The sequence below is a fragment of the Synchiropus splendidus genome, chromosome 13 (genome assembly GCF_027744825.2).
Source record: "Synchiropus splendidus isolate RoL2022-P1 chromosome 13, RoL_Sspl_1.0, whole genome shotgun sequence".
In the NCBI taxonomy this organism is placed as follows: Eukaryota; Metazoa; Chordata; class Actinopteri; order Syngnathiformes; family Callionymidae; genus Synchiropus; species Synchiropus splendidus.
The window spans coordinates 9,286,969-9,302,588 of record NC_071346.1 but is presented as its reverse complement, the minus strand read 5'-3'; the positions used below and the strand labels follow the sequence as shown (position 1 = coordinate 9,302,588).

Here is a 15,620-nt window from a genome sequence, read left to right as displayed (position 1 = left end):
GAAGTTGAATTGAGTCAGCAAGAGAGAAAACTCACGCCATAAACCTTCATTGTCAGACTTGAGATCGTCTTTTATTGCAACCAACCGCTAGCTTCTCCCGAAACATAGCCACAACATTAGCTTTTCCAGTTTTTATTTTACGTCTTTGGTCCAATTCGATTTCTTACCCCCTTATTCACGATTTGATGCTGAAATACTTGTGTGTTACGAGTTGGTTGGAGGGAAAGCAGTTAAATTGAGTCAGCAATCCGAACACGCGGCTAACTACGCCATCAGCACGGCCAGAAGTCCGAGTGAATGTTTTCTATGGCTCATGCTTTTCCCACCATTTCTGGTGCCCTGTGAAAGCTCAAACTTTGTCAGTCAACAAGCTGTTTACTTTTGATTTTAGACCCATTTCACCTAGAAATGAGAGTGTTCATGGTCGAGTTTCACACCTCTAGGTCAAAGTCAGTTGATCTTTGGTCTTATCTTGTCTTATAGCTGAGTCTATCCTCGACCGTGAGGCCAGTCATTCGTACAGACTCACGCCCACAAACACACTTCAGCCTGCTCAGAGTCGGAGCCTTCCTGCATGTTGCTTGGCCTTGGGAAGTAAACCGCCTGGAGGAAACCCAAGCAAACGCTCGCATGCACAGATACACATTACGACTTTTAACACATTTAGACACAAACAGATGATTCGCTGATGTCTTTCTGACATGTTCAATTCAAGAAAGCATGGACACATTCTTGAGCGGCAGCTGGGCTTTTATTTGAATTACCTGCATGTGAGAACTCGCTGTCTATGAGAGGATCATATATATATATATATATATATATATATATATATATATATGTATGTTAAAGCTGAAATTCTTTGGTCTTTGTTTGGGGTACCACTAATTCTACCATGGCGACATGGAGAAAAATACACCAGACTAGCGGACTCCCCCTCGCCTGCCCACCTGTTGCCGGCAGACAACAGTTGTACATTACATTGTCACTGCTGCGGCCACTGGACTGCGGTGGTCAGTCACATGAGGCCAACCCAAGCCGGGAACTCATCTTCAGTGAGGCACATTCCATCTACCTCCTTTTGTGTGGTTGTGTAGTATCGTAGTGTCAGTTGTGTTAACACTACTTCAGTAAATATTTCACAGATATATGCCTGCAAAAGGCCAATGTGAGGCCCCGCAAATGTGTCACGACTCAACCCCTGACCTATTTAGACAACCGCACGCCGCCTCCGTCGCTAAACCTCCCGGCGTGACACGCGAGGGACCTTCTCCAGAGCTATTCCAAGTGATTTTGACACGCGCTCGCCAATCTGTTTATGTCTCCGTATGCCACTGGAATCCTGCTCTGGTGCTTAACATGCCATCGCAGTATTTCATGCTCCGTCAAGAGCTGGACATAAGTGTGCGTCTTAGCTTTGCGTTGCACAGGTGGAGGGAGAGATATGCGAGCAGAAGCCTTCTGATATAGTGTAGTAATACACTGCATCAAATAATGATGTGGAGTACTTGCCATTGTGAGGTAATACCAAGTATTCTGTCACTCATTGATCAACATGCCCCGTCCACTTTTTTCTTTAGATCCTGATGGTTCTTTTTTTCAACAAGATTTTCCTGTTTGATTCAAAGATTGCTATTCCAGCCTCCTCCTCTTTTCATCCTCCCGCTTCCCCTCATCTCCTGGACCTTCCCTGAAACTCCCCCGCTCACGTCAGACACTTCCCCTGTACTCTCATTTTAGCTCTTTTAGCTCATTTGTTTCTGTTTTTAGAAGGAAGAAATCTCGCTTGTCGGTGGGGATTTTCTTTTTTAGAGCCCATCCTGTGGAAGTTACTCTGATTAGTTTGCAGACACACCCAAGAACGAAGGTTGGTTGATGTTTGAGAAATTCAAATAGACTCCACTCAGGATTGAATTCAGCCGTGTGAGAACCATTGTCTTCAACTTAAGGAGCCATGAAGAGCGGGAAATTTTGATTCAGTTGAACCTCAATTGAACACACTGTGTTTCTTGCTCATTATTTTAGTGTTAAAACCGGATGTACATTCAGGAATCCAATAACCTCCCAGTGTATCTTGAACTGAAGAATGTTGATATTCAGTGGAAGCATCAGTTCATGGCGTATTGATGTCAATACTCCAAAAAACAAACTGTGACCTGGACTGTTAAACAGGGATAATAAATACAAGTTTCAAAAGAAGCAAGATGAAACAGAAAAACCAAACACAGACAGCCGCTCAGTTGACCTCTAAACTCTCCCACAATCCATCAACTTAACTAGCAACTTGAGCCAAAGGTCATGACCTGTCAAGACAAGACACTTGGACCACAGCGACTCCTTCTTAACTGCCTCTTTTTTTCGCTGATACGAAAGATCCAAACCTATTATAAGGCGAGACAGGAAAGTGGAATGTTTCAAGACCTGCCAAGTTGTGCTGCACGACGGGTCCGGACCTGCCCTCGTCATTTCCATGAAAAAAAAAACATGCCCCATAGAGATGTCTTTTATTTAAGCAGCTAGACATTCTGGGTTCACTTTTCTTCCATTGCTTCAATGCCAAGGGCAGATTCCTCCAAGTTAGGCGAACACGCCAGCAGGTCCGTGTTTTTAAAAACCATAGAATGTCGGTTTAGCGTTATCTACAAGCGTTGATATACACTGCATTTCAGACAAAACAACATGGGGGTGTGGTAGAGGGCCGTCTTTAGACATCAGCACTGCAGGTGTACTGCTTTTTTTGCAGGTCCTCTGAAGTCAAATGAATAAAATTGCTTGTATTTCTCTAGAAAAATAAGAAGCAAACATTGTCATTTCATTCAATTTTCTTTGTGTGTTTCAGCTTTTCCATGTTGCATATGTTCTAATAAAGTTTGCCAATTCACCTCGTCCTGATCTGTGGGTGTTGGAGCGCTCAGTGGACCATGGAAGAACCTACACGCCATGGCAGTATTTTGCACGTATGTTCCATATTCTGCTGAAAATTCACTTCAGTATTATCTCCATTGTTAGAAGCAGTGCACCATTTTCTCTACTGGCAGATTCAAAGCATGAATGCATTGAACGTTTTGGAAAGGAGCCCAACGCCCGAGTGGTGGGAGACGACGATCAGCTCTGCACGACGGATTACTCGCGGATTGTGCCATTGGAGAATGGAGAGGTGATCCTGTTTATACCGCGTGCACCTCGAGGAGCGTGTGCGAAAATCGATATTTGCCTTTCTAGATTGTCGTCTCTCTTGTCAACGGACGTCCAGGATCCAGAAACTTCACGTACTCACCGCGACTTAGAGACTTTACAAAGGCCACGAACATCCGCCTGCACTTCCTCCGCACCAACACACTGCTGGGTCACCTGATATCCAAGGCTCAGAGAGACCCCACTGTCACGCGGCGGGTATTTGCCCTTTAAAAATGTTTTAAAGTTACTTTGTCAACTCTTGCCATGCACTATGGATGTATAATGACTTTCACGCTGATAAGAGAGGATGACATCACAGTCATATCCCGCCTCTGATTCATGTCTGCTTCATCGCAAAACCAGACAGATTTGGATTGGATTTCTGCTGATGCTGCGCCTAATGTAACTTCTTTATACAGTATTACTACAGTATCAAAGACATCAGCGTCGGGGGGCGCTGCGTGTGTCACGGCCATGCAAAGGTGTGCGGTGGCCCGCGTAACTACGACAACCCAAACAGGTCGGTGGCCTCTACGTTTTCTCATTACTTATTATTTGCTGCCAAAAACACTTGGTAGAAGTTTAACAGTACTGGAGAACAAACAGGCGATCCGTTTATACATTAACTGTACCAAAGTGAGGCATCCTATATATGTCGCACTCGACTTGAGCTCAGGTTGTATTCTGTAGACGCTTCTGTTCCTTTTCCCAATTGTCCACACATTTTCCAGTCTGGCAGATACTCAATATTATTGTGAGTAAGTGCGACAATTCTGTCTGTGCAGTTACTCCAGTTAAGACTTTTTAATAGGCAACTATTGGGGTGGAGGAAAGAAGTTGCCACTGACTAGGCTCTCACTATCATTACAAGTGGTGCCAAATGCATTACATATTTATTATAAAGGTTCACGTTTTAATTTGAACCTTTTTATAATTCTGTTTTTCAGCCATTTGATTGGTGAAATGTGTAGGTCTTTTCTAGCTGGTGTGGTAGGACTGAGCAGACGTGGTGGTCTGCCTGCCCTCACTGACAGACAATTCAACTCAACAACTTCAATGCTTTTCTCTCTCTCTCTCTTCTGTCTTATGCGTTAATAACATTTCTGTGTAAGCATTCTTCAGTTCATGCCATTATTTTTCAGTTTATGTTAGCATTATTTAGCTCATCATTTCAGGAAACCTGAAAGTGACTCACTGCTCACCAATGAAACAATAGAGTGCTGTCAGATTGTTTCAGTGAAGAACAATGACCTCAGCTGGCTGACATCATCTACATGCTGATCACCGACTGATTCGAAAGAAAGGGTTTCCAGACAAGCTATCTGCTGAAACAAAGAACGTCTGTCTTGTTGTGCCAGCATCAGCTCATCTCTCCTTCTGTCCTCAGACTCCAGTGCGAGTGCCAGCACAACACCTGTGGCGATTCATGTGACCGCTGCTGCCCAGGTTTCAACCAGCAGCCATGGCGGGCCGCGACTGTTGACAACCCCAACCAGTGTCAGCGTGAGTCTACAATGGTTCCTTTGAACATGTCCTGGAACAAATACCCAGAAGTTTATCTGCTGCTTCTGCCCTGGTATCCTATTGTTGTGCTCGCCAGTGGAGAGCTAACAGGACATTCCTCCGGTGGTTTGGGATGAACAGCAAAGGGCAAAACTGACTCCAAAATATTTGTATTTATTGCACTGTATTCACCTTTTCGTAGCATTTACGGTTGCGAGTGCAAGCCGGATTTGTTTTGACTGTTGAGGAGTCAAAGTGAAACGTGACCTTGTAGAGGCGAGGAAAGAAGAAGTGGCCTTGTAATCCTATCAGTGCAGTCATGTATGCGCCGAACCAGTTATTTACATTGATGTGACTCGTGGGGGGTGCACAGGAAATGTGCCAGCGGGGCCTCAGTTTGTGCCTCCACTATGATAAAACATCTCGCTCACCCAGATCGTAAAGACAAATCACAGGCCGCAGTGATGCGTGGGATACAATCATCTTCACTCAACACCTTCAAAGGTCCTTCATGCAGAAGTTTTCAATCCTTCCTGGAGGTCCTTCGCTGTCATCAAACATACTGGGAACCATCCCACTTCTGACACTGGTGAAAGTAGGTCAGAAACAGTGAGAGAAGTGGGTTTGACCTATTGTAGTTGCCTAGGAAAATGTCCTGATTCTGGTATCATTGCTAAAAATGCACGCTGTTCCTCAGGTGGTCGCTGACTTAACAAGGTGAAGTTGAGTTGTTTTCGCCGAGTTGTGCAGAGGACTATGAAATAAACTGAGTGGTCTGGGGTTTCCTCTCCAGCCTGCCAGTGCTTCTCTCATGCCTTCGACTGCTATTACGACCCGGAGGTGGAAAGAACGGGAGCAAGTTTGGACACCTACGGCCGCTACAATGGAGGAGGTGTCTGCATCAACTGTCAGGTATGAAGCGCATATCAAGTCTAAACCGATTTGTGTTGATGGAAGAAAACAGGTTACTAAAGTTCAAGTTGTTGATTGGGTTCCAAAGTATGAAGTAACTTAAGATCTTTGTGAACGTCTCAGATTAAAAGGATGACTATTATTATTATTCTCCCAAAGGTAATGTTTAATTTAGGCAGATGAAATGCATGGTAGCCTTTGTAATTCAGTGTAATGCACATATAAAGAAACAATTTTCAAGGCAGCTTGGCTGCGTATGTTGCTCTGTTTAGGTAAATGTAATGAGGCATAGAGGGTTAAAACAATAGTCTTAACCAGTGATTCGACTTTTCGAATTTTAGCTTGAAGAAAGATAGGTGCTGCTATACTTTAGGTAGAAGAAGAATATTCAGGTAATGTCTCAGCTAATACTTCGTCTTATTTCTAACTCACTGTAAACATATCTAACTCTACTAACACTTATATGTTTCGGTAGCGATAACCTGTTTTTTTATTTCCAGCACAACACTGCGGGTGTGAACTGTGAGAGATGTCAGGAAGGCTTCTTCAGGCCGTATGGAGTTCCTCCTGAATCCCACACCGGGTGCATCCGTGAGTCCGTGTATTTAGTCTACTTCCTCAATAGATTTTAGGGTAATCCTCCTTGAAGGTTTATCCTATAAGCAGACACAAGCAGAGCTTTTCCGTCATCATTTTATTGTTATTACCATGTTATAAAGTTGAAATTTCTAGTAGCGCTTTAGTAACTTTTTACTTCTTTTTCAATTGCTATTAAACAATGTCATGCCACGTGTTACAAGTTGTCTACTAAGAGAAAAGTCAACTTAAATTAAGTAGGGAAAGAAAGCAGAACTGTTAATGTTATTGTGATTATTTGCTTCAAATTTTTGGAAGTTTCTTTTATTTTATATACACTATAATTTAAAGTGAGAAATTGCAAACATCTCAGAGTCTCAAAGTGAAAACAAATAAGCCCATGCTAAATAAATAAAATAACTTAAGTAGGAAGTTCAAAAAAGCCAAACAAAGATTTGAATAAGACATGCTCATGTGAAAAAGCTGGTGTGAAAAGTGCATTTAAGTTATCATGGTGTGAACGACCCAGGAAAAAAGCGAGCTCAGACACTAGTTATGTTGCTGAGTCCGCCATCTTTCTAAAGCAGAGCAAGTTGCAAAAGGAAACCGGACCTTGGACCTCAGAACGGTCTTATAAAACTAAATCTTGTCTTCTAAAACTAAATTCTGACACAGAAGAAGCCAGTGAACTGAAGCCACCAACAGAACTAGTGGTCCCAACCTTCTAAAACCTCCACCATGCCTGCAGTTAAGCGTGAAAGCCCTGTTACCACCATCAAGTGGGATTAAAAAAGCTTAAAAAAAGTAAAGCAAAGAAGCCACAAATTGATCTGACTTCCCTGAAAGGTATTAATGCTGTCAAAACCAGAGTTGATAATTATTATTTACTGCTATGACTCGGCTTCCATTGAATGTGGCTGGTGTTGATGCACAAATACTGTTTGCTGGAGCCTTAAATGCTTCTTCCTTTTCCAGAATGCAGATGCGACGGAAGGATGACAGCCGGCTGTGAAATGGGGTCTGGACGCTGCATCTGCAAACCGCAGTATGAGGGAGAGGACTGTGGCCGCTGCGCTGCCGGCTACTATCAGTACCCACTGTGTATTGGTGAGAGTTTTTTGTGAATGTGATACAAAGAAAACAATACTGATTTTAGATGGTCTGATTGTGAAAGTCACGGTGGTGAAGAAACCTGGGATCAAGCCTGGGTTATTTAAGGTGTACTACAGTGGCGTTCTGTGTCATGAGTCTGCAACTTTGCAGTTGCTGCCACTAGCTATTAAGCGCCTTTGTCAAAACCTCAGTTTTTAACCGAAAGAAATGTACTTTCCATGCAGCTTTTCCTGTTTATCAGAGGACCACCACTCCTGCAGGACCTATAATAGGTAATTTAAATCCTTATTAAGTTCGATTTTTATCTGCATTTCTGTTAATCTACTTTCCTGTGCACTTTCCGCAGCCTGCCCACCAGGTTATTTTGGCTCCACCAGCTGTCAACGTGAGTGTGATTTGTCGACAAATTGAACAAATTTGTCGACACGGCTTTATTCATGCTTCAAAAGAGTGCATGGCTGATGGTGTATGGAGCTGCCCTGCGTGTGTTTGCGGTTCTGTTACTACAAATCTCTCAGCAATTACGAAGAACAAGTGTTGGATGGTCTTAAATTATCACGTCCACTGGTGGGAATATTTGCGCCGCTCATGGTGGCTGTAGTCGGTGGGAATGCTACAGTTGCCTCTATTTTTAGGCCATCGAATTCCCCGCTCTGGTTTTCGTTAAGCTGGGAAACTTTTTCGTAGATAGCTGATAAATCTGTGTGAGAGCCGACCTTTAACCCTCAAGTATTTTGGTGATGGTCCCATGAAGAGCAGAATTGAAACTAGATTTTTGTGTCAGTTGTAAAATCAAATTAAAGCCGTCAAACATAAATCCTTTACGATGTTATGCTATGCTTCATTTTCGTTGCTAAAACCACAATGTATTTTATGTTCAAATTCTTGTCTTAAGGCCCAAGAAAAGTGTACAATGAGCTCAGCCGTCAGTCTTTATCTGTTTTAAATCCCTGTTTTATAGTAGAGTGACAACATTTTAAGAGTTCTTCTTCCTGCTTTTTGTCCTGACGGGGAAAAAATATGGGTGGAAAGGAGCTGCTTGGTGGAGGTCTGCTTGCTTTTCTGGTTTTGTCCCGTTCGACCTCACTCATTACAAACATTAGCTCAAATAACTACAGTCTCTTTTAAGGGTGCTTTGTTTTCTGCTTTTAGTCAGCCTCACTTTTGCTCGTGTGCCAACTCCGTCTGCATTCCAATGTCACTTTTCATCACAGTTAAACTGTAACCACGGGTGCCACAGCTTAAAAGTTGTTCAGTAGGCAGCGGTGTTTAAACGGTGGATGAATCACCGTGATGTGTTTGATTTAGGATGACTTATTGCTGTGGTGTTTTTGTACCTGTCGACAGCGTGTCCATGTGACTCCAGAGGGACGGAGTACCAGGTGTGTGACCCGTCAGGTCGCTGTTTGTGTCGTCAGGGTGTGGAGGGGCAGGGGTGTGACCGCTGCAGACCTGGGCATCACTCCTTTCCCACATGCCAGGGTGAGAGCCGCCTGTCATTTTAGTCAAAATATAACACAACTTTTGGAGTGTTTTTCTGACACGCAGCACCCTGCTCCTCTCCCAGCTTGTCCTTGTGATGGCGCTGGTGTGTCAGACAGCATCTGCAGTCCGACGGGTCAGTGTATCTGCTTCCCCAATTTCCAGGGGCAGGATTGTGACCAATGTGCGTCTGGTTACTATGGATACCCCGATTGTGCTGGTGGGTGGGCGTTAGCTGACCTGAGGAATTCCAAAAGCCACATGCTTGCAGGTGACCGTTATTGTTTTCAGCCTGTCAGTGTTCTTCTGAAGGCTCCTACGGCTCCACGTGCAACTCCTTGTCGGGTCAGTGCCTGTGTCTCCCAGGTGTGGTGGGTCAGCAGTGTGACCGCTGTGCCTCGGGACTCAGCTTCCCCTACTGCTCAGGTTGTTACACCACTTTTTCCCGTCATTTCTTCACTATATAAACCATGAAAATGACTTTTTAAAAACTAACATCCAATATTTTGGATCTAAGTCTTTTTTTTTTGTTTGTTTGCAGCACCTATCATTCAGTGCAATCCAGCAGGAACAGAAACCACTGACCCTCAAACGGTAGGCCAAATTGCTACTTTCATACGCTTTATTTTTATTTACTTTTAAAAAAAAGTTTAGTTTTATCGAGACTAAACGTGAAAGCAATTTTATGTCAAGTTTCATTTTAAAGAACAATGAGCTGAGCCAAAAGGCAGCACAGTTTTAGTTCCAAGAGTCACCTACAGTCATGACTCTCTCTCAAAAATCTCCTAAAGTAGGGTTTCTCATGCCACTAAATCCTCTGTAAGTTCCTGTTAGATACCAGCTGTGTGCTATTACAACTAAACATGTAACGTTTAAGTAAATGATTATGTCACACTTAAGCAATATGCTTTATGAAATCAGTGTTTTGCTGGATTAGTTATGAACCAAAGAGCTCGTATCATCTGCCTTGTCTCTGCTGTGTTCGGATCTAGGCCTCCTGCCGCTGCCTATTGAACACTGAGGGAAAGCTGTGCGACAGGTGCAAGCCTCTGTACTGGAACCTGGCACCGGAGAATCCTCGTGGCTGTACAGGCAAGTCTTCGCAAATCCACTCACCAATTGTGAGTGAAAAAAAAGACATTTTAAGTGACCCACTTTCATCACCTCCTTCCAAAAGCTCTGACCTCAATACCTTGAACCGTGTTAAGTCTCCAGAAGCAAGGCAGTGAAGTCAGTCTCCCACCCAGAGGAAACGTCAACACAGACCTGTCAAAATTAAGCTATGTTCTTGTCCGTCAGGAGGCGGCGGGGGACGTGCTATTGCATGTGAATTCCTGCTAACTGCTCTCAGTGTCGAGATTCGACATCACAAGCGCAGTAATGCCACAAAGATTCCCAAACTCTCCTATGTTTTGTTGAGGCCTCGGTTAGATTCCTGGCTAATGTTCCACTTCTCTTCCGCTTCAGGATCACCACCATGAAGATTTGTTCTTTGATTGTCAAACGTTTTTTTGACAGTCGCATTCAGAGTGTGGAATGTTTTGCGTAATTCTCCACAGATTAGCGGGTGTTTGTGTGGCTGTGACTCAACCGTGAAAGTGACAGTATCCTGTAATCAGACCTCTTTCTCTGAGCATCTGTAACAAAGCTCTGTGCTCGCTCTCCTTCCTCAGAGTGTCGGTGTGAGCTGAGAGGGACGCTGAGTGGCGTTGGGGAGTGTGATCAGGTAAGCTGGGGCCAAGCGTCTCATTTCTATCCATGCTGTGATTTTCGTACAAAATATTATTGCCACTCTTGTATTTTTTTCTCCATAATTGGTGTTCATAATAATCCGCATGCTATGAGTGCTAGCGGACACCAGGTAGCAGCAGCGTCACAGCGCATCTATTAGACACACAGGAGACGCAAAGAAGATGCCAGAAGCAAAATGTTGGTTCTCAACCACAATCCGTTCCAGACGGCCGTTCGAGAAGCGATTTGTTCGAAATCTGAATCGATTTTCCCATTACAATGATGGAAAAAGAATGAATGCGTTCCAAGCCCTAAAACAGGCTTTTGTAGGAGTGAATGTAGAGTGTCTGCTGCAGGTGCGCTGTTCCTCTATGTGTGTGGCCGCTGCATGTGGGAGGGGTTGCCGAGTGAGTGACGTCTCTCCAGAAGTGAAGAGGTGCCCAGGGCGTGTCCAGCTCTGAATGTGCGCTTCTGTGCAGTTTGGCTGTGACAAAGTCATAAACCAAGTCACGCTCTGTCCCAGACTCGCCTCATCCCTGTCCCAGCTCCAGCCCACAACAGGACATCAAACCCTGGAGTGCGAGCACCTCCTCTGTGACACTCTACCACGGTCCAGTGCGGAGACAGGAATGTTTTTTCCGGCTTTTTTCGGGGGCGTTCGAGTTCTGAATTTTCGTTCGAAATCCGATGCAAAAAACTCTCGAAATTTTTGTTCGAACTCCGATTTGTTCGATGTCCGGAACGTTCGTAAACCAAGGTACCACTGTAATTCTATATTTTAAAACCATAGTCAAGGATCAGGAAGCAGTAGATCAGAGGGACAGCACATGTGGTCAGGTGTTTAGGAGACAAAGTCAGAGAGGCTAGACTGAGATGGTTTGGACATGTACAGAGGAGAGAGAGCCAGTACATTGGTAGGAAGATGTTGAGGTTGGAACTGCCAGGCAGAAGGTGGAGAGGAAGGCCAAAGAGGAGATTTATGGAGGTGCTGAAGGAGGACATGAGGTCTGTAGGTTTGAGAGAAGAGGAAGCAGAGGACAGCGTGAGATGGAGGAAGATGATTCGCTGTGGCCACCCCTGAAGGGAGAAGCCAAAAGGAGTCACAAGGAGGTTGTCATTTTAGGGTGATTCAGGTGTGTTTTATTTAGTCCAAATGTTCGCTTTCGAGCTGGTTAAAACAGAACTGGTCTTGTACTAAAATGTATTTGCAACAAAATGTTTCTTTCCATAGAAAACAGGACAATGTCACTGCAAACCAAACATATGTAGCCAGTCCTGTGACAGCTGCAGTGATGGGTATTACCTGCTGGAGAAGAAGAACTACTTTGGTTGTCAAGGTCAGTCCTGTGTGCTCATCTAAACGTGACAGACAGACTGCTAAGCGGTCATTTCTTTCCGACAGGCTGCCAGTGTGACTTAGGTGGTGCCTTCAGCACCTCCTGTGAAGCAGTGTCCGGTCAGTGCTGGTGCAGAAAGAACACCGTCGGCCCAAAATGCACTGAGTGAGATAATCGTCTGATGAAATATATAAACAATTTTTCACCTTTTCAAAGAACGTTTTGCTTTGTCAGACCTGCGCCAGGCTTTTATTTCCCAACCCTTCATCAATTCAAGTACGAGGTGGAAGACGGCACGACACCAAATTCCCGACCTGTTCGGTTTGGTTATGACCCGCAGGAGTTCCCGGATTACAGCTGGAGGGGTTACGCCGTGCTATCACCTGCACAGGTGAGAACCTCTCCAGCATTCTCCAACAGTCTTTTATCTTGTCAAGCTTTCTGTCATCTTCTTAAGTTTCTCAGTCCTGCTGCAGAACTGACATGATCTCTTTCCAGCCAGAGGTGATCCTTGCGATCTCTTTGAGCTCCCCTGGCTCCTTTCATATTCTTTTACACTATGCCACCAAAGCACGACTGAGAGCTCAGATCTTGCTGGTGGATGAAGCTGATTTTTGCTGTGACTGTAAGTGCAGACTTTCCTCCGACTGCTTCCTCTTTGTCCTGCCTGCTGCTCTCTGTGCTTCCCACCTAAATCCTTCGCCTTGTCACCATAACAATCGAGTCGGTCTCCGTCAACCCTGCAGAGTGAAGTCAGAGTGAGTGTGCATGTTGACCTGAAAGAGGGAACGGACGGCTTGTTCCGTGTGGTTCTGAGGTTCACTAACCCGACTGGCACCAGTGTGACTGGTAACGTCAAAGTTACCAATAACCGAGGAGGTATGTTTCTTTTTGAAATTGTCATCACTGTACATATAAAAAGCATGTTTTCATTGTTTATATATCTTAACATATGAGTTCTATATTTCCGTTTTTTTTCACTGGCAATGAAGATGACCTCAAAACTCCAAGGATATGGGATGGTGTTTGTTTCTAGGCTTGTACTCAGTGCAGGTTAGCTGCCTTATGAAGGTCCAACCTGGAGACAGTTCTTCAATTGCCTTGCATTTATCTCATGGTATCGAACACTTGAAGCTCTACAGTCGAAATTCAAGTAAACTTTGAGAATCTCCTGTCATTTCCAATGATTTACTTAATGTTCTATCCTATGTATGATCATAATATGACAGCGGAGTTTGTGATCGCGCAGGGGCAGAGCAGAGCAAGGAGGTGGTGTTCCCAAAGAGTCCCTCTCCATCATTCCTCACCGTCCCTGGAGAGGGATTCACCGAGCCATTTGTGTTGACCCCAGGAAAATGGGTTATACATATAAGGGCTCAGGGAATTCTTCTGGTAAGAGGTGGATTATTAAAAAGCACTTTTACACTGCAATACTAAAGAACTTTGTGCTTTTTTTCCACAGGACTATTTGGTCCTTCTTCCGCAGGATTACTACGAGGCCCCACTGCTCCAAGAAAAGATCACTGAGCCCTGCACATACGTCCGGAATGCAGACCAGAATACGAAGTCTGTTCTCTTGTTTGGTCCCTGGGTTTGTGCTTTGGATATAATCTATAACTTCTCTTTCCCTATCAGCTGCCTTCTGTACAAGCACGTTGCCATGGAAGGATTCAGTTCTGCGCTGGCTTCACAAGGGCGGGTCACTGGTCAAAGGGGCCGCAAGAGGCGGCAGGCTCCCGTGCGCCGCCTGACTCCTGAGCACCCGGAGATGGCTGCTATTGATGGAAGACAGGTAGGAGGTTGTATGTGATCATATTAACCTGAAAGTTTTGTTCTTTTTTCTAAAGCAACATGCCATTATTGACCTTTAATTCTTGAACTATATTGGAGGAAAAGAGTCCCATTGAAACATCCAGTGACTGTGTAGATGTTGGGCGCACACAGCTGGTGGAAGTCAATTCTCGTTGATAAATCAATCATATGGATGCTATAAATAGCTGTGTGGTCATGTGTAATGTGCTTGTGGAATCACAGCTGTTCTCCCATTGTTGTTAAATCTCACTAATGCAACACAAGCTGGGCGATCTGGACGTGAGCATGTTTTCATTCACTTGAGTTAAAGTGCTAAATACTGAAGGAAGTTTGTCTTTATTCGACTGCTCTTCCAACAGTCCCAGCTGCAGCTCAGTCTCCGTGTGCAACACCCGGGCCCGCACGCCCTGGTTCTGGAGTACGCCAGCGAGGTGGACAGCGTCCAGAACGTGAACGTTCTCATAAATGACCAGTCAGGACGGCAGATCGAAGCTAGAGCCAACATTTATAGTTGTGCCTACAGGTGCGTGTGAGTTTGTGAAGCAGTGTGAAGAGAAGTCCGACTCTGTTGCTGTGTCCCGCAGCTTTCTGTGCCGGAGTGTTGCGGTGGACCCTTCTAGTCAGGTCGCAGTCGTACAGCTCACGCATAAGACCGAGCTTCTGCTGATGACTAGGACAACCTCCTTTTTTCTGGTAGGAAATAGTTTCTGTTGATGAAAAATTTGATTTTGTTAAACAGTTCAGAACTGTATTCTGGTCGTGATTAAACAGAAACCATAATCTCTATTTTAATGAGGATTTGTTTGACTTTGAATTAAACCAATTTCAGAAAGAAAATGTGAGTTTTAGTTAAATCCCTGGAAGTAATGTCTCCTGGAGGCCCATTCACCCTGAGTTTAAGATTTTTTTTTCAGTTGTGAATGAGACAGAGGATTACATTTTGGTTCTGGATCACCAACCTGATCCAGGAAGGCGTCTCCGTGTGTGTTGTGCGAGCCAGTTCTGGAACGCTAGTGCAACCTACTGCTATTTGCTGCTCTATTTATCTACTTATTTCTGTTTTATAAATCACTCTAAAAGCAGCTGAATTGAAAAGGTGCATTGTTATTACTGTTGTTGTAATTAATAGCCTGTTTTTGTCTCAAGTACAAAGTGTATGCGGTTCCTGCGGAAGAGTTTTCTCTTGAGTATGTGAAGCCAAAGCCGCTGTGTGTGTCGATTCATGGCCACTTCACTGAAGACAGGTAAATAACACCTCACCTCCGTCACTTCATGGCGCTCTCTGTAATAACAGCTTGCTTATATGCGTTCTGCTTCCTGAGCGAAACTAGCAGTGACCATGAGTTGTCCATAAGGAGGTGCTGTTAAAGACACATGCTCTCTCGTTCTGTACTTGATGGATTTTGACATCTGTTTTCTGGGTGCATTCCTGTGATGTCCCAGGTGAGCTTTAACCTGAGGCTAAACCGGGGGTTAAACTCATTGCCTTCACTCTGAAAAATGACATTGGGTCCTTGCTTTTAAAAATAATGTGATTTCTGTTTCTGTGTTTTCAGTCAACACTGCATCCTGTCGCAGTTCAGCAAGCCATCGGCAGCCAATATTTTGTGCGCAGCGCGCGACGGACTGATCTCCTCCGCACCAGCTGTTGCTCCCCAAATAGGAGAGAATGAAAGCTGGAGACAAAAGCGACAGACCGGGCTGTTCTCTGGCTTTGAACCCATGCGAGATGAGATATTGTTGAAATACCCCCAGGTGCCAGACGCAAGTCCCCAACACGCTTGACCTCAGGAATGAGGATGTTTGGTTCTTTCTGTTAGTTTGAAACTGCACATCTATTTTTCCAGACAGAGATCACTTTCACTGCCAAGGTGCCTCTCCCAGGCAGGTATGTGGTGGTCATCCATTACCGCCAGCCTGAACACATCTCCTTCCCAGTGGAGGTTCAGGTGGATGCTGGACACAGCTGGAAAGGTGTGG

The 15,620-nt window shown here is 44.6% G+C and overlaps 1 protein-coding gene across 3 annotated transcripts in view; it reads left to right on the top strand.

Annotated features, from left to right (window-relative positions):
• LOC128769279 (laminin subunit alpha-3-like) overlaps positions 1–15,620 on the top strand; it is a 42,850-nt gene that overhangs the window by 7,599 nt on the left and 19,631 nt on the right. For all 3 annotated transcript variants that reach the window (XM_053882858.1, XM_053882857.1, XM_053882859.1), the window contains exons 3-30: positions 2,837–2,954; positions 3,036–3,154; positions 3,220–3,390; positions 3,594–3,694; positions 4,562–4,677; positions 5,471–5,589; positions 6,090–6,180; positions 7,141–7,272; positions 7,503–7,550; positions 7,625–7,663; positions 8,626–8,760; positions 8,846–8,980; positions 9,052–9,186; positions 9,302–9,354; positions 9,753–9,852; positions 10,434–10,486; positions 11,723–11,828; positions 11,894–11,993; positions 12,063–12,219; positions 12,575–12,707; positions 13,078–13,220; positions 13,291–13,394; positions 13,464–13,620; positions 14,000–14,163; positions 14,225–14,333; positions 14,787–14,884; positions 15,197–15,395; positions 15,488–15,614. In XM_053882858.1, coding sequence (XP_053738833.1) covers positions 2,837–2,954; positions 3,036–3,154; positions 3,220–3,390; positions 3,594–3,694; positions 4,562–4,677; positions 5,471–5,589; positions 6,090–6,180; positions 7,141–7,272; positions 7,503–7,550; positions 7,625–7,663; positions 8,626–8,760; positions 8,846–8,980; positions 9,052–9,186; positions 9,302–9,354; positions 9,753–9,852; positions 10,434–10,486; positions 11,723–11,828; positions 11,894–11,993; positions 12,063–12,219; positions 12,575–12,707; positions 13,078–13,220; positions 13,291–13,394; positions 13,464–13,620; positions 14,000–14,163; positions 14,225–14,333; positions 14,787–14,884; positions 15,197–15,395; positions 15,488–15,614 — 3,262 coding nt within the window. The remainder of the gene's footprint in view (positions 1–2,836; positions 2,955–3,035; positions 3,155–3,219; positions 3,391–3,593; positions 3,695–4,561; positions 4,678–5,470; positions 5,590–6,089; positions 6,181–7,140; positions 7,273–7,502; positions 7,551–7,624; positions 7,664–8,625; positions 8,761–8,845; positions 8,981–9,051; positions 9,187–9,301; positions 9,355–9,752; positions 9,853–10,433; positions 10,487–11,722; positions 11,829–11,893; positions 11,994–12,062; positions 12,220–12,574; positions 12,708–13,077; positions 13,221–13,290; positions 13,395–13,463; positions 13,621–13,999; positions 14,164–14,224; positions 14,334–14,786; positions 14,885–15,196; positions 15,396–15,487; positions 15,615–15,620) is intronic.